The sequence below is a fragment of the Rhineura floridana genome, chromosome 5 (genome assembly GCF_030035675.1).
Source record: "Rhineura floridana isolate rRhiFlo1 chromosome 5, rRhiFlo1.hap2, whole genome shotgun sequence".
Lineage (NCBI taxonomy): Eukaryota > Metazoa > Chordata > Lepidosauria > Squamata > Rhineuridae > Rhineura > Rhineura floridana.
In genome coordinates this window covers 172,936,647-172,963,865 of record NC_084484.1, presented here as the reverse complement: position 1 = coordinate 172,963,865, position 27,219 = coordinate 172,936,647, and the positions used below count along the sequence as shown (strand labels likewise).

The 27,219-nt window shown below is 43.6% G+C and overlaps 1 protein-coding gene across 4 annotated transcripts in view; it reads right to left on the bottom strand.

The window, feature by feature from the left end:
• Positions 1–251: 251 nt before the first annotated feature.
• Positions 252–27,219, bottom strand: part of GRM5 (glutamate metabotropic receptor 5) — a 313,504-nt gene continuing 286,536 nt past the window's right edge. Inside the window, exons 8-9 of one of the 4 annotated variants that reach the window (XM_061628880.1) lie at positions 13,713–13,808; positions 252–1,960 (exon numbers count right to left, since the gene is read on the bottom strand). In XM_061628880.1, the coding sequence (XP_061484864.1) occupies positions 1,114–1,960; positions 13,713–13,808 (943 nt within the window). In that variant the 3' untranslated portion in view covers positions 252–1,113. The remainder of the gene's footprint in view (positions 1,961–13,712; positions 13,809–27,219) is intronic. The other 3 variants (XM_061628881.1, XM_061628879.1, XM_061628878.1) reach the window with 3 other exon arrangements.

Here is a 27,219-nt window from a genome sequence, read left to right as displayed (position 1 = left end):
AGCTAAGGCCCTTCCTCGCTCCTTGAGAACAATACCAAACAGCTGATCTCTTCCTTATTAGTTAAAGATTATTCTCCTGATAAAAATTTCGAGCTGGCAATGTTACTGTAAGAATTTCCATAAAAATGTGTGGATTTCACTCGGGAACACAGCTATGCTACCACAATGTCACTAGAAAGAATATTCACCTCAACATTTGCCCTGATAAGGGAATTACAAAACAGTACTCCAGAAAATATTATTATTATTAATTTTTTTTTTTGCTACTCCATTATTGATTGGCAACTTGGTGAAATAGTCAGGAAAATCCTCCTGGAATTTTGTAGCTCTGGACGCGAATCCAATGTTAACAATGAAAAAATTTAGATACTTAACTGAAGAGAATATTATTATTCTTCCTCATAAACAAATCTGTCGGATGAGAAGTCATTTAGAAAGCCCTCTGTGACTGCAGTCATCCGCTGCAATGCATCAACTTACGTTTGTCAACACGTGGCATGCCACCATGTATACATAATAATATGTTTTAGCCAAAAAGGTTAGCAGTTAGAGAATAGGTTACTATTGGTTGAGATCTTCGTTTTTTAAAAAAACACATTGAACCAAAAAAGGAGCTGGATTATTTGGTCCCAGATCTTCAGTCTCTTAGAAAATGTACATTCAATGTTTTGGTCTTCCATATCTTGATAAAAGATCAAGGTTCACTTCTGGGTTAAGGAATCCAAGTAAACAAATACTGGACAGTTGCTTAACATCGCCCTGCCTTTCCACACCCACGGTATGTGTCAATAGCTCATCATTATACACTAATGCAAAGCACTTGGTATGTAAGTGATTTAAGAGACTCCTTATAAGCCCTCAAAAATAGGTGCAGTTTTTTTCCATTTAAAAGCCCATGTTTTTAAGGCCACAAAGATCTGCTAAAAGTTTTCAGTTTATGTGTGTTTAAAAGAGCGTAACTCATCTGTTGTTTCCATTTTCCCCCTTCCATTTTACCCCCCGAGATGACCCAGTACTCTCATTGTGTCCATAAACACTGGAGAACCCAGAGGGTGGGCCTCTCCTCTCTGTTGTCTTGAAGCTTAGAAATCCAAGGTTGAACCTGGATTACATTCACAATGAAGAAGAACTTTGAGTATAATCTCTTATAATAAGTGAATCATATTTCGGTGAAGAGGGGATACACAGGGCAGATTCGGATGCTGGGGAACTGGGTGAAGCACTCCCAGAGTCAACAGAGTCCCTGAAAGGGGAGGGAGGTGTTAAAGCCACCAACTCTTCAAGCTCTGGCTTTGCTGCCGCCGGTGTTTCTGCCGAAGGGCCTTCTTTGACACTACCGCAAGACGGCTTCCTGGCCGATTGGGATGAGCCATTGACCTCGATGGCGGGGAGAGGCTGGATTTCTGCAAAAGTTGTCATGGTCGTAGGAAGCTGTATCTCTCTCGGGATCAGGTAGGAAGAACACAGAGGAGTGGCCACCATTGCCCCCGGCGTGGTCGTGGAAAGCATCATGGAGTTGAGTTCGCTGATATTGGCGGTGAAACGAGTCACCACGCTGCTGATTTGCTCCATCAGAGAGCCTTGGGAGGAGCTGCTTCGCTGGGTTTGCTCTGTCTGGAACGTTGCGACGTCATCCTCTGTCCGGCTCAGCGAAGCAGTCCCCTGGCTGATCGTACTGATGGGGGAAGGGGTCTGAACTCGATACTGAGCCGGGTAGTGCTCCTCTGCTTCGGAGACATCATGAAGTGTCTTGGCACTAGACTCTGGAAATGTGGCGAAGGTGGTGGTGCTACTGCTGCTGTGTCGGCTGCTGTCTGTGCTTTTTGAGAAAGGCTTGATCACTGCTGTTTGGTTGGGGTTCTCTTTCTTGTTGATATGAACGGAAAGCCTTTGCCAGAGGTGGGCTCCTCTGCTACCGCTCTTCTCGTTCTGGGCCCATGTGACTGATTTGCCATTCGAGCTGCAAAACAGGACAGAGAGAGAGAGAGAGAGAGAGAGAATGAATGAATATAAAGTTTATATTGAAAAGAGTTACTAAGAGCAAGCCTGGTGCAAGTGGTTGGCCAGGTTGTGCAGGGGTTTGAAAAGGCCCCTCACCAGCCTACCCTGGTCATACTGCCATTTATCACCCTCCCTGCCACAGCTGATGGTGCTGCAGCTTTTGAACAGGATCCAAGCTCATCTCCCATCTGCATTGGCTGCCCACCATTTTAGGTGACTCAAGAGGTAATGCCCTGGTGCATAGATCTATGAAATTTACTGGTTTCATAGATCTGTGGGCCAGGGCACTGCATTTTGGGTTACTAAAGCTCCCCATTCAAAAGTGCTGCCATTCATCCACCTCTGAAGCCCCAGTGGAGGGAAGTGAGTGGCGGCACTGCCCAAATGGCAGCAAAACTTGTAGCACCCACCACTGCAGACACTGCAAACAGGGCTGGGCCTTGCCCTAATCTGGGTGTGCGTGTTGGGCAGTGGGGTGCATTACCAGCAATGTGCCAAGGGCCCCTTGAAGTCTGGCACCAGCCCTGATTAAGTGCACCAGAGACATAGCTCTTGGGTGCCATTCCTGAAAGATAACTGAACTAAGTTTGCTAGCTGGTCTAAGCAAACACTGTAATCATCAGTCAGCCTGGAAATAAAGAGTCATATCACCCCAATGAAACAGTGGCTATCAATAGTTTCAGCAGCATTCTAGAGCATGCAAAGGGTTTTTCAGACATTATAGAAACATAAGAGGCCTTGTACCCCATCTAGTTCAACCCTGTGCTCTGTTCATAAAATTTAGAGCTAGAGCACTCCCAATACCCTCTTCTTGAAGACCTCTAGCTTGCAATAGAGCCAATCACCCCTCCAGGTAAATGATTCCATAATCAAACTGCTCTTCCCATCAAAGAGCTTCTCCTAAGATTCAACTACATCTACTCCCTGTAATGTAAGATCTGGCCCTGCCTTCTGGGGCAGCTGACAAGAAGTCTTTGCCTCTCTTCCCTCCCTCCTCCTCCTCCTCTTCCTCCTTCTATGTGACAGCCCTACAAGCATTTGAAGAGCGCTATCATGTCCCCTCTCACCCGGGCTATGAGGGGCAAACCAGTAGTAGGCCCATTGAACGTAAGATGTAATGCTTCTGGGTCTATCCATATTGACAACAAGAATGAGGAGAAGCATAATTTTAATTAGCAGAAATACCCAACAGCTCATATACCAGTTTCAGGCCATCCTCTGCTCTGACAACTCCCACTCTGCCATGTGATCTTGCTAGGACATGCCAGTGAACTATACATTGTTAACTAGTGACCCATGTAATGGAGCATCTCCAAAGCACATTGTTAAGCCAAGCCTGAGACACAATGACTTCTTCCAGGCCACAGAATTGTACGGTTCACATGCTTACTCAGGTAGACTATCTTCTTCTTGTGGAGTGGGCACCTTCACCACACACATAAAATAGTGTAGACACCACACATGAACACACAATCATTCCCCTGTTGCTTTTGTTTTTTGAGGGGAAACAATACACGGATTAGTCTTCCCAACTGCTAGAGCGGTATGACAATGAAACCAATTGCTTAGGAACAGTCTGAAATTTATGTGTTTTCCATCCTCACATGAATAACATTTGTTAAATCCTGGTCTGGTTTCCATGGAGTTAATATTTTAAGAGGTTGCTCACCCACCCCAAAGCAAGATACGTTCACAGTGAGACTGTGCCATAAGTTAACTACAATGGACATTTGCATTTATTTTAAGATAAGAAACTGGGCCTTCTGGTCAAAGGGTGGGACCTGCAGATCTGCGGAGCCCTGGAATAAAGAGAGTTAACCTTGCAAAAATGATGAACTCTTCTTACATATTCATTTCCCTCATGTAATCTCAGTCTAGATTTTGAGACTATTACGCATCCAGTCAGGATGCCTACACACCTGATCTTGTTGGGAGTTAATTGTTTAATTACAGGCCACCTGCTTGACAAAGTCCAAGTATGTCATTTCATAACCAGGGGGCATTGAGTTTCCAGTCATAGGCTGCAACCCAAAACTGGGCCTTTTGCCATATGAATATGTTGGATGCACCAGCCTGTTTTTATTGCAGAGTTCTGTGTCCCGTTCACGTATCAAATTAAGCCTCTCCTCTCCCCAAAGTGCGACAGTCATAAAAAACAGTGGCATTTCCAGGAAATTGGAGGCAGAAGGCCATTTTTAAAAATCCTCTCCCCACCTCAGCCTCAGGGTGGATGTGTCACTCTCTTTGCCCATCCAGGAGCTTTAATTGAGGGTTGGTCAGAGCACATCATTGGCTTGCTCTTTGAGGGAAAACAAAGTGGCACATGACAAATATACAGAAGTCATAGTTCCACCTCAAATACGGAAGGCAACTTTCCATAGGATGCAGTCACAATATCCCAGTCTCCATCTTTCCAAGAAGGGTCCGACAAGAGTTCCTTCTTGCAGTTAATATTTCAAATGGGTTTGCCAGTTCTTGCCAAGCACACATGCAAGAACATCCCCTCACCCCCACTCACACTTACATCGGGGTGGGTGAATCTGTCAGCTTTGGTTTCTCTCTCTTTCTCATTGTTCTAGTCTTAAATTCAGTTCTCCACGTTTCTGCATCAGGTTGACATTTTTTTATTTTTTAAAAAAGTCCTCATGAAAATTCATCAGCTTTTGAGTGTGAAATTTTCCCAGTATTTCTATGAGGGATGGGATCCATTGGCCAGTGCCGATTTGAAAGCATTCCATTGACCTAACAGGCAGTATTGATTCAAATTCGTTCTTTGCCAACATTCCTCGGCCTTTGCTGCTGTTGTTGTTATGTGCCTTCAAGTCGATTATGACTTATGGCGACCCTATGAATCAGCGACTTCCAGTAGCATCTGTCATGAACCACCCTGTTCAGATCTTGTAAGTTCAGGTCTGTGGCTTCCTTTATGGAATCAATCCATCTCTTCTTTGGTCTTCCTCTTCTTCTACTCCCTTCAGTTTTCCCCAGCATTATAGTCTTTTCTAGTGAATCAGGTCTTCTCATGATGTGTCCAAAGTATGATAACCTCAGTTTCCTCATTCTAGCTTCTAGTGACAGTTCTGGTTTAATTTCTTCTCACACCCAATTATTTGACTTCCTCTGTCCATGGTATGCGCAAAGCTCTCCTCCAACACCACATTCCAAATGAGTTGATTTTTCTCGTATCTGGTTTTTTCACTGTCCAACTTTCACATCCATACATAGAGACTGGGAATACCATGGTCTGAATGATCCTGAATTTAGTGTTCAGTGATACATCTCTGCATTTGAGGACCTTTTCTAGTTCTCTCATAGCTGTCCTCCCCAATCCTAGCCTTCTTCTGATTTCTTGACTATTGTCTCCATTTTGGTTAATGACTGTGCCGAGGTATTGATAATCCTTGACAAGTTCAGTGTCCTCATTGTCAACTTTAAAGTTATATAACTCTTCTGTTGCCATTACTTTAGTCTTTTTGCTGTTCAGCTGTAGTCCTGCTTTTGTGCTTTCCTCTTTAACATTCCTCAGCATTCATTTCAAATCATTACTGGTTTCTGCTAGTAGAATGGTATCGTCTGCATATCTTAAATTATTGATATTTCTCCCTCCAATTTTCACACCTTCATCTTGGTCCAATCCTGCTTTCCATATGATATGTTCTGATTCCCCCCCCCCAAATATTTATATTCATATCAATATGATATTAATATCAATATTTTTGATATTGATATTAATTTGTCCTCCATCCCTAGTCACAGACATTTCTTTCCAAAAGGGTCCAAAGTAGCATGGCTGAGCAAGACCTGAGGAGCTGGAGAGCTGCTGCCAGTCAGAGCAAACATACTGGATTCCATTTGTTAGCCTTACTTTAACCCTATTTAGGTGTTTCATATCCATGTGTGCCAAATGGGTGAAGGGGCTTCCAAGAACACATCTGGCTAGCCCCATGTCAGATTGCCTCACTCCTAGATATTGACACACGCTCAGTGTCAGCCTGAAGGGGGTCACAGAGAGGAAGCTGCCTTCTCCTGAGTCATGCTATCGGTCAACCTAGCCCAGTATTGCCTATATTGACAGTGTCTCTCCAGGTTTTCAGACAGGGAGTGTCTCCAAGCTCTACCTGGAGGTGCCAGGAATTGAGCATGGGACCTTCCGCATGGCAAAACACCACTGAGTTATGGCCCTTCCCCACCCATATGTGTGTGTCACCTGTGGACATGACCAGTACATGTGTAGGTGTCTCTGGGGCAGGACTATCCAGGTATATTCTCAGAAATTCCTTCGCACATTTGGTACTCATATGTACCGAATGCCTTAACCAAGATATATCTCGACTTCAGCAAAGCTTTTGACAAAGTGCCCCATGATATTCTGATTAGCAAGCTAGCTAAATGTGGGCTGGATGGAACAACTATTAGATGGATCCACAGTTGGCTCCAGAATTGTACTCAAAGAGTGCTTATCAATGGTTCCTTCTCAAACTGGGCGGAAATAACGAGTGGGGTACCACACGGCTCGGTCCTGGGCCCAGTGCTCTTTAACATTTTTATTAATGACTTGGATGAGGAGGTACAAAGCATGCTTATCAAATTTGCAGATGATACAAAATTGGGGGGCATAGCTAATACCGTTGAAGACAGAAACAAAACTGAAAAGGACCTTGATAGGCTGGAGCATTGGGCTGAAAAAAACAGAATGAAATTCAACAGGGATAAATGCCAAGTTCTACACTTAGGAAAAAGAAACCAAATGCACAGTTATAAGATGGGGGATACTTGGCTCAGCAGTACGACATGTGAGAAGGATCTTGGAATTGTCGTTGATCGCAAGCTGAATGTGAGCCAACAGTGTGATGTGGCCGCAAAAAAGGCAAATGCTATATTAGGCTGCATTAATAGAAGTATAGTTTTCAAATCGTGTGAAGTACTAGTTCCCCTCTATTCAGCACTGGTTAGGCCTCATCTTGAATACTGCATCCAGTTCTGGTCTCCGCACTTCAAGAAGGATGCAGACAAACTGGAACGAGTTCAGAGGAGGGCAACAAAGATGATCAGGGGACTGGAAACAAAGCCCTATATGGAGAGACTGAAAGAACTGGGCATGTTTAGCCTGGAGAAGAGAAGACTGAGGGGAGATATGATAGCACTCTTCAAGTACATGAAATGTCACATAGAGGAGGGCCGGGATCTCTTCTTGATCGTCCCAGAGTGCAGAGCGTGGAATAATGGGCTCAAGTTGCAGGAAGCCAGATTTTGACTGAACATCAGGAAAAACTTCCTAACTGTTAGAGCCATATGACAATGGAACCAATTACCTAGAGAGGTAGTGGGCTCTCCGACATTGGAGGCGTTCAAGAGACAGCTGGACAGCCATCTGTCAGGAATGCTTTGATTTGGATTCCTGCATTGAGCAGGGGGTTGGACTTGATGGCCTTGTAGGCTCCTTCCAATTGTACTATTCTATGATTCTAAGTTAACATAAGAAGAGCCTGCTGGATCAGGCCAGTGGCCCATCTAGTCCAGCATCCTGTTCTCACAGTGACCCTTCAGATGCCTCTGGGAAGTCTGCAAGCAGGACCTGAGTGCAACAGCACTCTCTCCACTTGTGATTCTCAGCAATTGGTATTCAGAGGCATAGGTGCCCTTCTTTAATGTGCGGCATTTACTGGCAAACCTACTGCTATAAAAATTGCAGCACCTTTGTGATTTTTTTTTTAAAAAAAGCATACAGATGACTGCTTGTGCAAGTGGACATATCAAGTTAAAAGGCTGCTTTTCCTGTAGATGTAGCTGCAAAATAGTTAAAGTCACTTTAGGCTTTGGTTTGAAAAAGACATCCAAAGCTTTTGCTTGAGCCGCTAGCGTACCATAAAAACAAACACCTACATAGCTCAGTATTGCCTTAGATCGATTACTCTGTAGTGGTTTGTGAGAGGCAGGCTCAACAAGCCAGACATTGCAGAAGAAAGATGCGCAAAATGGTAGAGCACATATTTTTCATACGGAACTCCCAAGTTCAATTCCCAGCATCTCCTGGTAGGGCTGGGAAAGACCCTGTGAGAAATGCTGGTGAGCTGCCTCCAGTCAGTGTAGACAGCACTGGCCAAGATGACCAATGGTCTGATTCTGCATAAAGCCACAACATGGGTTTTTAGAGTTGAGAGGAATCTTATTGAGTAGAATCTCCTGCTCCATGGAGGAATCTTGCCGTTCCAACTTCCTGATAGATGGCTGTCTACTCTTTCCTTAAATGCCTCCATGAAAGATATATAGAACCCTGCTCAGGTGTTATGTCTGAACAGGAAATATGAACATGTGTAGGAGTCAGGGGTTCACACACACCATCCCCACACAAGAAGAGTCCTGATGGATGAGGCCAAAAGCCCATCTAGACCAGCATCCTGTTTGCACAGTGGCCAAACAGATGCCTATGGGAAGCCCACAAGAAGGATCTGAGTGCAATGGCACTCTCCCCACTTGTGACTCCCAGCAACCGGCATTCAGAAGCACACACCCCCTCTAACAGTGGAGGTACTGCATAGCTGTCATAGTACTCATTGATAGCCTTATCCTCCATGAATTTGTCTAATCCTCTTCTAATGCCATTCAGGTGGGTGGCCATCACTACTTCTCGCAGGGATGAATTCCACAATTTAATATTTCAACATGGATCCTGGTATTATGAAAGGGAGAAAAAAAATCTCACACTATGCATAAACTTATATAAATCTCCCCTTACTTCCCTTTTCTGTGAACTAAGAAGCCCCAATGTTGTAGCCTTTCCTCATAGGGAGTTGCTCGACCCCCTTGATCATTCTGGTTGCATTTCTCTGAACCTTTTCCAGCTCTACAATATACTTTTTGATGTGAGGCAACCAGAAATATGCACTATGTCCCTGCCCCGCATGCTCATTCTCCAACCTTACCATCTTGAATGGGTAAGGTCTGAACACAGAAACATAGGAAACTGCCTTATACTGAGTCAGATCCGTCCGTCTGTCTGTCCGTCCGTCCATCCAATCTCAGGATTGTCTACCATGACTTGGTAGTGGCTCTCCAGGATTTCAGACAGGGAGTTTCTCCCAGCCCTACTTAGAGACACCAGACTTTGAATCTGGGACCTTCTGCATGCAAGGAAGATGCTCTTCCACTGAGATATGGCCCTTTCCCCAAAGTGAAGTTTGCTTGAACATGAGCAGAAGCCTCCATGTGATCCTTTTTCAGGGTTCCTGATCAAGGGGGTTCTATTCACATTCAAGCAAACATGAGAGAAAGTCCTCTTTATAGCTTCCCCATTCAACATGGGAAAGTTGGGATCAGAAAGGGTGGAGTTAGCACTCACGTGGATGTTTGGGGGAGGGACCAGTGTGCAGGGCCCTATCCCCCCTACTAGCATTCATAGTACCTGTTCAGACATCACACTGAACAGAACTTAGGTGTTAAGATGTTCATTCTTCAGAATCTAGAATAAAAACACAAACCAATCTGGGTTCCAAAAGTTAGAAGCTGTGACATGGCTATGTTGCTCACAAGGATATCCTGAAGAAAGTCAATGTATTAACCCTTTAAGCAGTTAAGTGATAAGAGGAACCTGGCAACAGCATAAAAACTGAGCAGGAAATCTGTTTTCACCCAACCAATTTCCTTCATAAAAAGGAAGCCAGCAAAAAGTACAAAATAGGAGCAGTTGCACAAACATGAGACATTTTCCCATACGTGATGTTAGTTGTTTGCAAGGTACTTTTATATCTGAGCAACAATCAGCCATCAACAACCCACTAATAGCTTTCCCTTCCATCATATAAAATCAATTATGCGATGCAATGTTTTGAGAGGCTGTCAAAACATCAATGTCTTGGAAGCACTGCTATGATTTCGGCTTGAAATTATGGACTTAATTAAATGCAACAAATTAGAAATTGATAAATAATTTCACACATCGCACCAACATCCTAGATGAGGGTTTGACTCTGTGATGATACATCAGTCAAGCTCTACACCTATAATTAGTGGCGGAAAATTTGTGACCCTCCAGATGTTTCTGGACTACCATGCCCGTCATCCCTGAACATTGGCCATCCTGGCTGGAGCTGATGGGAACTGGAGACCATGGACATATGGAGGGCCACAGGATCTTTGCCACTGCCTTAAATTATCCCCCTGATGTGTATTGGCATAGATGAGAAATAATTATAACAATGCAAATTAAATCTTGGTGCCTAAATATAAAGAGAAAAAGTTTTCTCTTATTCTAGCCTTCGTTCCCTCTGTTATCGTGTCCGTTCCTGAATTCTATTTACACTCTTGCGATGAAGAATATGGCAATCTTTTCACCTAATTGAATTGGTGAAACAATTACACTGTGCAAGGCAAACAACTGTATTGGATTGGTTGCTAAGGCCCTTTGTGCCAATCCTGTGTTATCACTGGAAAACATCAGTGTTGATCCAAAAGCATGAACAAGTCCAAACAGTCTCACAGTGCACAGTTGCTTGTCATACGGTTGTCAATGGTAGACCATGCACTGATGCTCCAAAGTACTGACTGGCCTGGGCATTACTACAGATTCACTGACATGTCCATGACCTGTGGAGGAAAGGGGAAACTCTTCCCCCAGTTAAGGCTGGCAGATTTGTATACCTAAAATTCTCTGTTGGGGTTGCCATTAGACCTTTGATCTTCCTATGGCCGTCTTGTATCAAAATTCCTCAGAAGGAAGCCCCATTGATTTCAGGCGTATAATTTATTTCCATGTGAGTGGAATCTTCCTAACCCTATTTACACTGACAAGATTTCTAGCCAACAAATGTAGGACATCATCCTCCCAGCTCTACTGAAATGGATTTTCTCATGCTATAGAGTAAATGTTGGCTCTTCACTGGGGGAGAAATATGCAAGACAAAGATTGCATATACCAGAGGAATCACGCCCCCCTCAACAGCATAAAATGGAATATGAATAACTGATATTTGCATGCACTTTTCTTCCCCACCAATTTGCTTCTTGTTCTTCAATTGTTTTTTTTATTTCAGAACAGATCAATCAAGTGAGAAACAGACACAACAGTTATGAGAGAGAGAGAGAGAGAGAGAGAGAGAGAGAGAGAGAGAAAGAGAGAGAGAGAGAGAGAGAGAGAGAGAGAATATGCCGCATGGAGTGTCGAGAGTTTGATAAACAAACAGAAGCCGTGGATCAATCCTGACCAGACGTGTGAACATGATCGACCAGTGCTGACATCATCGAAGCCCAACAAGGAAAAAAAGATGGAACAGGGATTAAACTGATGACTTGAACAGCCCAGAAATCACCACTGATCACCCAGGTGTCCATAAAAAAAAAGGATCACAATAATTTTTTAACAATGTTTGGTATGTTATCAATCATAGGTACAAAACTCTTCAGTCTAGATCAGACATGGCTGACTCCTGTATGTTGTGTGTATGTGGGGGGGATAACATTGCTTTGGGGGCTGTATCTGTTTGGTAGCTTTCCCTGGCTAAAATGGCCTATTCAGATATCCCTGGTCCAACACTGGTATATTGGACTCCACAACATGTCTCTAGGAAGGCATGATCCAACTTAGATGCTAGAGGTTCAATGCTGGAATGCCTCATTGAGGCATGTTGTTGTTAATTAAATTTATATCCCATTCTTCCTCCCAGTAAGAGCCCAGGGCAGCATATGATGTTCTTTTCTTTTTGGTCTGAAGTTATTGTCCTTATCAACTTTATATTGGTGAAATCCTTGTCAGCGTTCATGTACTTTTGAATTATATTCCTGTTGTTATGGGACTAATGCCAGGCAAAGAAGAATGGATTTTACATGCCTTTATGGTAGCTTTTGAGCCTGGAAAGTTATAGAATCATAGAATAGTAGAGTTGGGCCTGTAAGGTCATTAAGTCCAACCCCCTGCTCAATGCAGGAATCCAAATCAAAACATTCCCGTCAGTTAAATGCCCACCACCTATTATGCAATGGTCTGAAGACCTTAGCACCTTTGCTGCATTTGAACGTACTTTCTGTAAACACCAACATCACTTGAATACCTATTTGGACATTTGGATTGCATATATACTGTATACTAAGATGGATGTATTGCTGCTTAATATATTGTTTATGTGAGTTGACAGTTTCGTGGTTTTGTTTTTTTCTTTGTGTTTCTTTTTCTTTGTCCTGTTTTCTTCTCTTTCTTTTGTTTTTTCCTTCCTTAATAAATTTCCGGTTTTAAAAAATCAATTAAAAAAATCCCTGGTCACCATCTAATTTAACAGTGTGACCGATATTACAGAGAGCTACCAATCCAAATTCAAGGTGTTAAGTGTGAGCGTACAAAGCCTTAAATGGTTTGGGACCCAAGTATCTTAGGGAGTGACTCCCCCAATAGTAACCACCTCAGGCCCTACAATTGGCAGGGGACGTCTTGCGGTGGTGCCACCTCTAGCTGCTGCCTGGTTGGCATTGACCCATGACAGGGGCTTCTCAATGGTGGTTCCCTGTTTGCAAAATTGTAAGATGTGTCTCTCTCATTCATTACAGCCTTTCAGGAGAAATTTAAGGACATTCTGGTTTTCCCAGGCTGATAGATATTGGCCATGGAAACTGTCAAATTAGTAACTGTGAGGGTATGCTTTTAGATAGATCTTAATTGTTTTTAAATGTTTTAGATGGTTATAATTGTTTTACATTGTTTTTATTTAAACTGTATTGTTTTAACACAGGTGTGGGGAACCTTTGGCCTTCCAGATGTTGCCGTACTACAACTTCCATCAATCTTTGGACAGCTCCTTGAAAGTTCAGACTAAAACCCAGAGCAGATTCCCCACTGCCAAGGAGCCACCAACTACCACTGATGAGGTTCTTAGGACCTAGGACTATGCTGGAGGCCAGATGAAATATTTCTAGGGATTGTTTATGGATGACAGCCATTTATAATCTTGGCTTGTTTTCATGCTTGATACAATGCACAGTCCTTCAGTGGTGATCTCTGGGTTTGTTCAAATATCATTTAAGATCTCGGCATGCATTTTGTAGTGCTGTCATTGCAGACTATCCATGCCGGAGCATATTTCAGTAATGCCAAGAGTGCCCCAGGAAGCCCTTGTCCGATCGTTACAGTGGATTGCTGGTATTAAAAGAAAATAATAAAGCAATGGCATATTTGCAGCAAATTCACCATCTCTGTAGCCCAGAGCAGCACATGCTGGAGACCAGCGCTGGTCATTCTTTGCCATTGGGGCTAGACCAAATCTATTATCAGCAGTGGGGGGTCATTTTGTCCAAAAGAACCCCCAGTTTGGCTGCAAAATACCAAATCATGGGCAAAGTGGTTCCCGTCACTGAAAAAGACAGTGTCCATCTTGCAGGTAGGGTTGCCAGCTTTTATTTAGTTGGCCTTTCACTCCTTGATCAATAAAAGCGAGGTGGTGGTGCTTACATTCTCCATGCAGTCAAGAATTTCACCTGCTGTAGATCAAGCTCTTGTTACCGATGCAAGTGGAAGCCAGGTTGATTAAGCTAAGCAACGCTGTTGGCAGGTCTGACAAGATAAAAACAAGGGACGGTGGTGTCCAAGCTTCGACAGACATACTGTATGAGACGTACAGCATTCACACACTGAGGAGGTGAGCTGCAATGCCCCTGAGATGCTCCTCTGGCTAACAGACATCTCACATGGCCTGGGAGGGGAGGGGTGCGGCGCTCATGCTTTTGCTTACCTGCTCATTGTCGCTCGCCCACCATTGCCCATACTCCCTTTTGGAGTGAAACACTCTGTTTCCGACTTGTGCTGGGCCAGCCTCCTGCCTTTGTACCTAACAAATCAGGACATGGACAGGAGCAACAAAAACAGAGAGGTCACTGCGTGCTCTGGAGTTACCCTCTCGTACAGCAGCCGTGCAAAGGTAGGGAGGGGCAAGGCACATGCACAGGTCGTGGTGAGTCTTCCAAAGGCTGCCACGGGTTTCTGCTGTGGAACCCACAGCCCCCCTTGCATACAACTTCATCGCCCTTTTGTGTTTGGCAGATGGAATCTGAAATAACAGCCCTTTCCCACGTGTCAGGAAGCCCACGGAAAAGATGCATTGGAAAAGCAACTGGAGGAGAAGCTGTAAGGGGAAGGTGTTCCTTTGTTGTAAACTGGCCCCTCATGGGGTGCACTTGCTGATTAGAAGTAGCCATGGGGGGGCTGATTGTATCTGCTGACATGTACTTCCACCAGGAGAGTGTAGACCAGGATGGGGAACCTGTGGCCCTTCAGTTGCTGTTAGACTCCAATTCCCATCATCCCCAGCCAACATGACCTATGGTCTGGGATGGTGGAAGCTGTAGTTCAGCAATATCTGGAGGGCCACAGGTTTTCAATCCCTGGTGTGGACCATGTTCAACAGCTCCTGGTGACATTCCACTCACAGACATGGCTCTCTCATGAAGTTGTTTTTTAATAAGCACATAGCCCTTCTGCTGCCATTAGTAGTATTTAAATAACACATATAATAAGCAGAGAGCTCATTCACTGGCCATCAGTTAACATGAGGATCAGCCAGATAGGAACAGGCAGCCCTTAGCTGAGAATGGAGTTAGTGTTGCAGGAAAAAAACCCGTCCAGGTCCTCATATTGTGCTGTGGGGAGCAAAATTGTCAGGGACTGGACGGGGAGATAACTGTAACACACTCAGGAAGAGGGATCAATGGAGAGCAGGGATGGGGATCCTGTGGCCCTCCAGATGTTGTTGGACTCCAAATCCCATAATTCCTACCTTTTGGCTGTGCTGGCTAGGGCTGATGGGAGTTGGAAGTCCATCAATATCTGGAGGAGCAAAGGTTCTCCATCCCTGGTTTAGAGCATCCAAAACAATTGGCTCCTTAGCCCAATACACCTAGAGCAACTAAAACATTAGCTTAGCAGCAAGATTTGGAATGCATGGCGAAGTGGCATTTGTGAAGTAGCTAAGACATAAATTAATATTTCTAATTTTACAGTTCCAAAAAGCAGTGTTCTGTGCAAGGTTGTCCCAAGATTGCAGGTTGTAGATAAGAACCACGCAGGACAGAGAGAGATCTGTATATACTCAAGTCGGTTCCTAAATGAATGAAAAAGCTGAAGCACTTGGGCTGCAGTTGAAACCACTGAAAGATACAAAGGAAGTCAAACCGGATCACAAGAGTCCTCTCCTGATATGCAGGAACCTTCACTCAGAAGGAGAGAGAAAGAAAGGCATCGAAGAAGAAAGGAACCAAGAAACATTAACCAAATGTTGATAGTGAATGCAGTTTGAACGTTCATAAGCAGCAGCTTACTTCATTAGATGCATGGCACAATATGCTTTTTTGGGTCACCACAACCAGGGCTAGGAGCATTCCCAGCATCAGGGAAAGGGAACCCGTAGCCCTCCAGATACTAATGGACTACAACTCCCATCATCCCTGACCACTGGCCATGCTGGCTGGGGCCAATGTGAGCTGGAATCCAGCAGCACCTGGAAAGCCACTCGTTTCCCACCCCTGCTCTACATCTACGATTAGGAACGGGTGAATCTGTCAATTCCGGTTTTGCTCAGTTTCTCACTTTTTTAATCTTAAATTCAGTTCTCCACATTTCCAGGTCGGTTTGCAAATATTTTTAAAACAAAAATTTCAGTGCAAATTTCTCTTAATGTGCACATTTTTGCACAATGCACACATTCTTGCTAAGCAATTTCCTCCTAATATAATGATTTCAAATGTTATTTTCACGCATACATGTATTTATGTGCAAACTTTATGCTAGTTTATGCACTTTTGTACACATTCCTTCACTAGAGGACTGCACTGCAAAATTAGGACAAGTGTGAAATTTGAAGGACAGCTGTGTTTCCAGGAGAGGGACGTGACTTTAAAAACTATCCTGTTTCTTCCTTACTGTTGGAAGGTTACTTAAAGAAGAACCACGTTTCTTCTGGAAATTTTTGGGATCTTGATCTCTGTTATATTCTGAACATCATTGTTGTTATATGCCTTCAAGTCGATGACGACATATGGTGACCCTATGAATCTTTTTTCAATTTATACAGCCACAAAAGTGGCTATGTACTATAGCCAGCGTGGATTTTTCACATTCCGCAATGTTAAATTGAAAATACCCCCCATGCCATTCTGATGCTTCCCATAAGCTCATTTCAAAACAAAACCTTACCAAACTTATAGTCCTCTCCTTTACTCAGAAAACTTATAGTCCAGAACTCAGCCCACAGCTGCTGGGCTTGGCTAATCAGGAGGCCACACCCACACCAGACCTTTATTTCACTTTAGACTGTCATGGCTTCCCTCAAAGAATCCTGGGAAGTGTAGTTTGTGAAGGGTGCTGAGAGGAGACTCCTATTCCCCTGACAGAGCTCCAGTGGCCAGAGTGATTTAACGGTCAGCCGCTCTGACTGAAGGTCTGCAAGGGGAACAGGGCATCTCCTAGCCATTCTTAGCACTTCCTTAGCTCCACATTTTCAAGCGAACCAACCTAATTTGCAGTTCCTAGAGTAATACATGGATTGGGATGCAGCTAACAATTGGATTGACCACTTTTGCCATTCAGTTGCAGGTTTTAATATATATATGTATAATTTATGGGCTACAATGCATACGAAAATGTGCATTTTAGTGGGAATAATAAATGCTTACTGAAAGTGAAAATCAAATCAAAATGCATGGTACGCAGACGAAGTGTGCACAAAAATGCATAGTTTAGGAACCTGTGCACAAAAATGCATACAACTGAAATGTATTTTTGGTGCAGCTTCCAAAATAAACACACAGAAAATGGGATGGTTGCGACTGAATGCATCTGAAATTGACAAAGACTGGAAATAGGTTGAGCCATCTATCCTCATTTAGGGAACATTCCCAAACAGTGTAGGCTGAGTTGTTCAGGGCTGCAGTGGAGGTTGGGATCACCTGAAATCGGGCAGAGGGCCTTGCACAAACAAAACTCCATTGCCATTACTGTTGGAGGCAGTATGCTTCTGAATACCAGTCGCTGGGAATTACAGGTCGGGGAGAGTGCTCTTGCCTCCCATAGGCATCTGATTGGCTGCTGTGGGAACAAGATGCTGAACCAGACTGGCCATTGGCCTGATCCAGCAAGGACTTCTTATGTTCTTAATATTAATTGGGATTCTAACCCCTCAAACATTAGATGCATGAGATGAGAGGCGAGCCTCAATGTTTATTCTCATGAAATAAAAATCGTATTTCAATTTGAAACCTTCCTCTCAGGCAGGGGAATCTGCTGCTCTCTCTTTTTCATCTTCAAAGAAAACTATGTTTGAATCCTTTTAGGGTTCCAAAGGGATATCTATGTATCAAATTTATAATGGTTTCATAACTGTGGGTCTGCCATTAGTCACCCCCTCCACAAAAGATCCCAGTAGTTATCGTTTGGGTCAAGGGTATTTTGATAATTCTGCTGGAAATCCTTAGAGCTTCTCTCAGAAGCACAAGTAATACAGCAGTTTTAAGTCCGTGGTGTAGAGATGCCTGATGATAACATCAGTCTCTATCCCCCCCCCCAGGAAGGCCTTAAATTAAAATGCATTGTGATATATAGAGCAACCTTTTCCAAACTTTGAGTCCCCAGAGGTTGCTGGACTACAGTACCCATAATTCCTGACCATTGACCTTGCTGGCTGGGGCTGATGGGAGTTATAGTCCAGCAACATTTGGGTACCCAAAGTTTGGGAAAGGCTTGTATAGATAATTTACAAATGTGTCCTATTCATGCATGTGTCCACTGGGCGTACCCTGTGAGCCCACCTTCGAGACCAGTGCATCATACAGAAAAGGAGTGCTAGTGGATGTACAGTTATGTACACACAGACCGCCAATGTGATTGGGATCCCTGCACAATCAAGGGTCCTGATTGTGTGGAGCCCTGTGCATGTAACTAGTTAGTGATTAATTGCTTCTTAATTGCTCCTTAATTAGTCAACCTTTGCTACCTGCAAAAGAGAGCTTATTTATTTAACCACCCCTCTTGTTTTTATTTTATAGTGAAGTAGCACAATTACACTCTAAAAGAAAAAAAAGGGGGAGAGGTTAAGCAGGAAAACAGTACTTAACATCTCTCGGCCTGGGGAAATTAATGCCCTAGCTGTACTGAACAGGAAATAGCAGAACGTCTGACAGGAAGCTTTTGATTAAAGTCACAGTAGCCTCTGAAACCCTAAATAGTGCTCTAATTAGGTTTCACGATGAAACCTTGTGACCACATGGCTTTGTCACAAAGTGATTAGAAGAGAAAGCTTCCTGCTCTCTCTATGAAGCCTTGTAGGGCAAAAATGGCAACTTGAAGCTTGACTAGGCCACGCACACCTCTTGCACCTGTTGTGCCCCTGACAGCCCCCCACCCCCATCTATGAATATGAATAATATTCATATTCATGGAGGGAAAGCATTTTGGTTCAACTGCCCTCATTAGAAGTCTAGATACTAGCTAGGTTTCCACTGATTTCAACATAGGCAGCATGACTCCATTACTTCCCCATCTCTAATAAGCAGTGAAACAAAGTACAGTTTCCAACACCTATGTAGTTACAAGAGACTCAACTTAAAGTCAACCATACCATTTCATTAATTGAGTCATTTAGTTGCATCTATGGGAGCAACTTTTTTAAAAAAATATTAAAGCTTTTGTAATTAAACAATCACATATAATTGCAGCTAGTTCTTTACGCAAGCAAAAATGATTCCCCCCACACACAAAAATGTAATCTAAAGGCAGTTAGAAGCAGTGCCGGATTTAGACTTGGTGAGGCCCTAAGCTATATAAAGCTTGGAGGCCCTTTGTTAAAAAATTACACCAGATATATATATATATATATATATTCAGTACACATAAAATTTTAAAAGCCTCCCCCCAAAAATTCTGAAATTTTTGAGGCCCCTGCGGATTGTGAGGCCCTAAACTGTAGCTTGTTTAGCTTATGCCTAAATCCGGCACTGGTTAGAAGTCTGTATGGATACTGGATCAGAGTAGGTTGATATGTTCTCACATTTGTCTTCTCCTGAACAAAGATACTTTAGAACAAAAAAATGCCGAGGTCTTATTCACAGGGGATCAGTACAGACACTGAAGTAGCCTTATATTACATGTTCTGGTTTGAATGTATCAGCACCAGAACACATGGCTTATAGAAAACAGATGTAGTACTGTTTTAAACAGAAGCTAAAAGCCAGTTCAGATGACATACAGGACAATTTCCTGCATAAATAAATGCTCATATGACTAGGGATGGTCTGTGGCCTCATGGCAGAGCACACTCTTTGCTTAGAGAGTGTTGCAGGTATCTTCAGAGGAGGGGAGGTGTGGAATTCCAGTTTCTGTTTTGTATTCGGGGGGAATATGCACAATGTGTGATTTTTCCGATCATGGAAGAGGAGCTACAGTTTCACCCATATTCTCTCCTCAGCCTTATAGCTCACATGAGTAAACCATCAGGCCTAGTAACATCAGCAACTGGTACTACCAGACACCAGAGAGAGCCCACAAGCTGGTACGGGCCCCACTGCCCAATTTCTGCAATGGCTGCTGTTGGTTCACAGGTTCTGGTCAGAAGTGGATTCCATCAAGTGCTTGATGCGGATTGCGACCATCAGTTCTGAAAAGTGGGGCTCAACTAGATATCCAAGCCAATTGCACTATACGGGGAAATAATTCTGATACAATCCAACAACAATTTAAGGATGATTTAGGCCCACTGATTACAAGAGGCTTGAGCAAAGGTATTCCTGTATAGAATGGTGGCTAAGGCCTTTTAGGAGATGGAAAATTATGGGTTTCCCACTCTCCCCCCAAATCCATGCTCTGGTTATTTTAAAAAAGGGGTTGCTGACATGGTACCTTCCAAATACTGGACTACAACTCCCATCATTCCTGACCGTTGGGCATACTCACCTGGGACTGATTGGAGCTGGAGTCCAACAACAAGGGCCAGTTCTAAAGGGCTGCCAGGTGGGGCACTGGCCCGATGGCCCCTGGAGCTACAGGGGCCCCCTCAGCCACCCCTCCGCTCCCCTTCCCCGATCTGCAGGCCCCCTCCACCCCCCACTTACCTGTCTGCTGTCTTTTGCCATTGCCCTTAACGAAGATGGCAGCCACGGTTTCCCTAAGGTACTGAAGCCCCTGCTGCCATTTCAGTTGATGGCACAGATGTGCACGCGTAGCACTCATGCGTGCCATCAATAAAGATGGCGGCGGAGGCATCATCCCCTCAGGGAAACCATGGCTGCCATCTTTGTTAAGGGCAATGGTAAAAGACAGCAGACAGGTAGGTGGGGGTGGGGGGCCCTGCATGCGTGCACGTGTGCAAGGTCGTGCGCATGCACACGCATGCACACACACGCTGGGGCCCAGGGCAAGCTGATGCCCAAGGGCCCCGGCATTCCTGGAGCTGGCCCTGATGAAGAGGCCTCAGCCAAGCTATTCTCTCTGTTTCTTATTGTTGCATGGGGTTGCTAGGCCCAGGGACTGAGAATGATCCTGTATCTTTAAGAGAAGAGGAAATTCAGCCAAGTGCAGGTTTTCTTGCACCACTGTAATGGGAAAAACCACAAGGTGAAATTCTCCCTTCCCCCTGCACAACTTTTAAAGATACAGAACATCTCTTGGTTGCCAGGCCTGACCTCCAAGAGGTCTTCTGTACCTTTAAATTTGTGCAGGGGAAAGGGAGAATTCCACCTTGTGGTTTTTCTCATTACAGTGTTGCAAGAACACCTGCACTTGGCTGACTTTCTCTTCTCCTAAAGATACAGGATCAGAAACAGGCCCTGAACCTGGCAACCCTAGTTCAAAGGTATACTGAATATAGCATGGCTCTGGGAAGGGGCACAACTCAGTGGTAGACCTTTGTATGCAGAAGGTCCCAGGTTCAATTCCCAGCATCTCCAGGTAGGGCTGGGAATGTCCCCCACCTAAAACCCTGAGGAGCCACTGCCAATTATAGACAATGCCAAGCTAAATGAGCCAGGATCAGGCAGGTTCTGATGCCTTTGATACTAGAGGTGATACATAGCCAACATGACTCATAGTGATTGGTTGCCTTATCCTCCATGAATTTGTCTAATTCCCTTTTAAAGACATCCAATTTGAAGCCACCCTGGCAAATGTGATCCATAGATCTACAACTGCTATTGACAGCAGCAGCAGCAGCAGCAGCAAATATCCAGATCCTTGGGGACTTGAGGGCAGCCTTGCATGACAACAAAACTGACTTTGATAAACAGATTTTAATTAGTTTATGCACAGACGATGCTGAAAATGTTTCAAAGTCTACCAACACCCCCGGTATGAAGAAGTACAAAGATAAAATCCTTTTAAAAGTATACACGTGGGGCCTGCAACAAAATGTTGCAGTGTGGACTACACATTCATTCACCTATGCTCTCCTTCGTGAAGCTCCATTCCATTACTCACTCTGGCTGTTTCCTTTAATTGCCCCCCCCCAAATAGTCAATTACAGTAGGGCCCCGCTTACTGGCACTTCGTTTCCAGCGTTCTGCTAATGCGGCAACTTTCATTCCCTGTTTTAAAGCCGATTTTTGCACTTTTGCGGCATTTTGCGGCATTTTCGTGTTATTTTTGCAAGACGCGCCCCATTATACTCAATGGGGTTCCGCTTTACGGTGATTTCCGCTTTACGGCGGGGGTCCGGAACGGAACCTGCCGTATAAGCAGGGCCTGCCTGTAGTATTCTGTGAATGCTGAGCATGCTCAGTCCTCATTGAGCTGTGTTTGGCTTCCTGATTGTTTTTTCCTATTTTTTTTAACCTGTGCAAGCCTTGGGGTTAATACAATCTTCCTAATACCTCCCAGTTGTGCTGGGAGGTACAGGCGGGCCCCGCTTATATGGCAGGTTCCGTTCCGGACCCCCTCCATAAAGCGGAAATTGCCGTAAAGCGGAACCTCATTGAGTATAATGGGGCGCGTCACGCGAAAATGCCACAAAATGCCGCAAAAGTGCAAAAATCGGCTTTAAAACGGGGAATGAAAGCCACCGCATTAGCGGAATGCCAGTAAGTGAAGTGCCGGTAAGCGGGGCCCTACTGTAGTGCTATTTTGGCTACATAAGCAACATCACTCACTTCTGAACATCAGAAATAGAAGGAATGACAAAACAGTAGTACAGAAGGTATGAATCTTTTACATATGTTGATATCTGTTGGGATTTCACAATTCTCTTGGCAGGGAACTGTGGTTCCCATCAGATAGGAAGGATGAATTTGATTCCATTCACATTTAAAGGTGATCCTATCTAATTCACAATTTCTGAAACAATAGGCAAACCACAACAGAACCATCCTTCAAAAATCACACTTCTTCTAATTTTGCAGTGCAATTCTCCAGCCAAGTAATATGTACAAAAATGTATATGTTAGTGGAAAGTATTCATAAAAATGCGTATTTTTCTGAAAATAACATTCAAAAATGTATTATTTTAGGCAAAATTGCATACAGAAATGTGTGCATTAGGAGAAATTCTTACAAAAAATGCTGATGAATTTTTATGAGGACTTTTTAAAGAAAAACATTTGCAAACTGATGTGGAAATGGGGACAACCAAATTTAAGATTGGAAAAATGGAAGTGAATCCCAAACCGACAGATTTGCCCAGTCCTAGTTCCCTGTGACTGAGTGTGTTTTCTGCAGTGAATATAGATGCACATCCCCATCCACTCTATTAATTGTGTAATACGCAACTAGTTTAAGTCACCTGAGCTGGATCAGGGCCTTGATTCTCTTCCTTCTCTTGCAGTATTCACTTTTTGGATGATTCAACATGCTTTCTTTTGAGGAAGGCTCATTTTGCAAGTTACTTTAACACAGAATCGGGGACTTGGGCAGCTGTTAGATGGTGTGACTCATCCGTTCTGTATAGATAATTTATTTCAGGTACCTCTCTGGACAAGTTTGATAATGTGATTAATTAAAATTAAGGGTTGGAAAGGAATAGTTAGGTTGTCTTTGTGAAATTCTGTGAAGGATATTAGATCTGAATGATTTTGATGAATTGCACTTAAAAAAAATGCTACATCATATAATGAATTGAGCTTCTTATACTATGATTACAATTGATTTTAATCTGTATGCAGAGCTGCGATTCTCTTAGGAGAGTGTTCTGTGGCATACATTTGATTAAATCATTTTTGATGGAGCGATACAGATTGTTTGGCTGCAAGAATGGAGCACATTGTTTTAAAACCAAGTTCAGAAACTTTTTTAAAAGATGAAACTATATAAATATATATCTATCACACTTTAATGTGTTCAGGGCCCTTCTTGTATATTGTTGAATTCCTTACAAAAATGTCTGTAAGTAGGGTTGCCAGGCTCAGGGTCTGAGACTGATCCTGTATCTTTAGGAGAACAGAAAGCGAGCCATGTGCAGGTGTTCTTGCAACACTATAATGGGAAAAACCACAAGGTGGAATTCTCCCTCCCCCCTGCACAGCTTTTAAAGATACAGGAGACCTCTTGGTTGCCAGGCCTGACCTCCAAGAGGTCTTCTGTACCTTTAAAAGCTGTGCAGGGGGAAGGAAGAATTCCACCTTGTGGTTTTTCTCATTACAATGTTGCAAGACCACCTGCACTTGGCTGACCTTCTCTTCTCCTAAAGATACAGGACCAGTCTCAGGCCCTGAACCTGGCAACCCTATCTGTAAGGTATTATTTCTCCCATTTTGGAGATGCAACATATAGGGTTGCCAGGCTCAGGGCCTGAGAATGATCCTGTATCTTTAAGACAACAGAAAATTCAACCAAGTGCAGGTTTTTCCGTGTGGGAAAAACCACACGGTGAAATTCTCCCTTCCCCCTGCACAACTTTTAAAGATATAGAAGACCTCTTGGAGGCTGGGCCTGGCAACCTTGTGGTTTTTCCCATTACAGTGGTGCAAGAAAACCTGCACTTGGCTGAATTTCCTCTTGTCTTAAAGATACAGGAGCAGTCTCAGGCCCTGAACCTGGCAACCCTACTCTGAATAGCAGTTGCTGGCGAAAATGAGTGCGGAGTTGCTCTTGCACTCATGCCCTACTTGTGGATTTTCCAGACGTAGCTGGCTGGCCACCGTGAGAATAGAATGCTGGGCTAAATGTGCCTTTGGCCTGATCCAGCAGGGCTCCTCTTAACATAAGAACATAACATTAGAAGAGCCTGCTGGATCAGGCCAATGACTCATCTAATCCTGCATCCTGTTCTTGCTGTGGGCAACCAGATGCCTATGGAAAGTCCAAAAGCAGGACCTGAACACAACAGCAGTCTAACCACTTGAAATTTCCAGCATCTCGCATGCTGCCTCTGACAGTGTAGGTAGAACACAGCCATTGCAGCTAGTAGCCACTGATTCTTGCAAGCCAGAGAACAAGCATTCAATTTGATTCAATTCACGCACACAAAGTCAGCCTTTTCTAAAATGGTGCTAACCATCCCCAATATTTATACATGTTATGTGCCTTCAAGTCGATTTTGACTTATGGCGACCATATGAATCAGCGACCTCCAAGAGCATCTGTCGTGAACCACCCTGTTCAGATCTTGTAAGTTCAGGTCTGTGGCTTCCTTTATGAAATCAATCCATCTCTTGTTTGGCCTTCCTCTTTTTCTACTCCCTTCTGTTTTTCCCAGCATTATTGTCTTTTCTAGTGAATCATATCTTCTCATGATGTGTCCAAAGTATGATAACTTCAGTTTCATCATTTAAGCTTCTAGTGACAGTTCTGGTTTAATTTGTTCTAACACCCAATTATTTGTCTTTTTCACAGTCCATGGTATGCATAAAGCTCTCCTCCAACACCACATATCAAATGAGTTGATTTTTCTTATCCACTTTTTTCACTGACCAACTTTCACATCCGTACATAGAGATCGGGAATACCATGGTCTGAATGATCCTGACTTTACTGTTCTGTGATACATAGTTATACATAGGTTTATTATAAAATGTTTGGATATTTTTTTAAAAAAATCCTGTCCAGTTAATCAGGGACACATTTTCAATCAATTAACAGATCTTGAATTGATTTTATTTAAGCAATTAATCAACTCAATGCTTTACTGAGAATTCATAAGCTTTAGCTTGCAAACCTGTCAACCCATATCCATGATGAAAGGTAAAAGCATGCCCAGTTCAAGGTCAGGAGAGTCATAAGAACATAAGAACATAAGAAGAGCCTGCTGGATCAGGCCAGTGGCCCATCTAGTCCAGCATCCTGTTCTCACAGTGGCCAACCAGGTGCCTGGGGGAAGCCCGCAAGCAGGACCCGAGTGCAAGAACACTCTCCCCTCTTGAGGCTTCCGGCAACTGGTTTTCAGAAGCATGCTGCCTCTGACTAGGGTGGCACAGCACAGCCATCATGGCTAGTAGCCATTGATAGCCCTGTCCTCCATGAATTTGTCTAATCTTCTTTTAAAGCCGTCCAAGCTGGTGGCCATTACTGCATCTTGTGGGAGCAAATTCCATAGTTTAACTATGCGCTGAGTAAAGAAGTACTTCCTTTTGTCTGTCCTGAATCTTCCAACATTCAGCTTCTTTGAATGTCCATGAGTTCTAGTATTATGAGAGAGGGAGAAGAACTTTTCTCTATCCACTTTCTCCATGCCATGCATAATTTTATACACTTCTATCATGTCTCCTCTGACCCGCCTTTTCTCTAAACTAAAAAGCCCCAAATGCTGCAACCTTTCCTCGTAAGGGAGTCGCTCCATCCCCTTGATCATTCTGGTTGCCCTCTTCTGAACCTTTTCCAACTCTAGAATATCCTTTTTGAGATGAGGCGACCAGAACTGTACACAGTATTCCAAATGCAGCCGCACCATAGATTTATACAACGGCATTATGATATCGGCTGTTTTATTTTCAATACCTTTCCTAATTATCCCTAGCATGGAATTTGCCTTTTTCACAGCTGCCGCACACTGGGTCGACATTTTCATCGTGCTGTCCACTACAACCCCGAGGTCTCTCTCCTGGTCGGTCACCGCCAGTTCAGACCCCATGAGCGTATATGTGAAATTCAGATTTTTTGCTCCAATATGCATAATTTTACACTTGTTTATATTGAATTGCATTTCCATTTTTCCACCCATTCACTCAGTTTGGAGAGATCTTTTTGGAGCTCTTCGCAATCCCTTTTTGTTTTAACAACGCTGAACAATTTAGTGTCGTCAGCAAACTTGGCCACTTCACTGCTCACTCCTAATTCTAGGTCATTAATGAACAAGTTGAAAAGTACAGGTCCCAATACCGATCCTTGAGGGACTCCACTTTCTACAGCCCTCCATTGGGAGAACTGTCCGTTTATTCCTACTCTCTGCTTTCTGCTTCTTAACCAATTCCTTATCCACAAGAGGACATCTCCTCTTATTCCATGACTGCTAAGTTTCCTCAGAAGTCTTTGTTGAGGTACCTTGTCAAACGCTTTTTGAAAGTCTAAGTACACTATGTCCACTGGATCACCTCTATCTATATGCTTGTTGACACTCTCAAAGAATTCTAATAGGTTACTGAGACAGGACTTTCCCTTGCAGAAGCCATGCTGGCTCTGCTTCAGCAAGGCTTGTTCTTCTATGTGCTTGTCTCAGTTCCTCAGAATCCCTTCCTGCAAATGTTAGTTCAGGTTCAGGGATCTGCCCTATATCTTCCACTGTGAAGACAGATGCAAAGAATTCATTTAGCTTCTCTGCAATCTCCTTATCGTTCTTTAGTACACCTTTGACTCCCTTATCATCCAAGGGTCCAATCGCCTCCCTAGATGGTCTCCTGCTTTGAATGTATTTATAGCATTTTTAGTTGTTGGTTTTTATGTTCTTAGCAATGTGCTCCTCAAATTCTTTTTTAGCATCCCTTATTGTCTTCTTGCATTTCTTTTGCCAGAGTTTGTGTTCTTTTTTATTTTCTCCATTCGGACAAGACTTCCATTTTCTGAAGGAAGACTTTTTGCCTCTAAGAGCTTCCTTGACTTTGCTCGTTAACCATGCTGGCATCTTCTTGGCCCTGGCGGTACCTTTTCTGATCTGCGGTATGCACTCCAGTTGAGCTTCTAATATCGTGTTTTTAAACAACTTCCAAGCATTTTCGAGTGATGTGACCCTCTGGACTTTGTTTTTCAGCTTTCTTTTTACCAATCCCCTCATTTTTGTGAAGTTTCCTCTCTTGAAGTCAAAAATGTTGGATTTTCTTGGCAATTGGCCATTTACATCT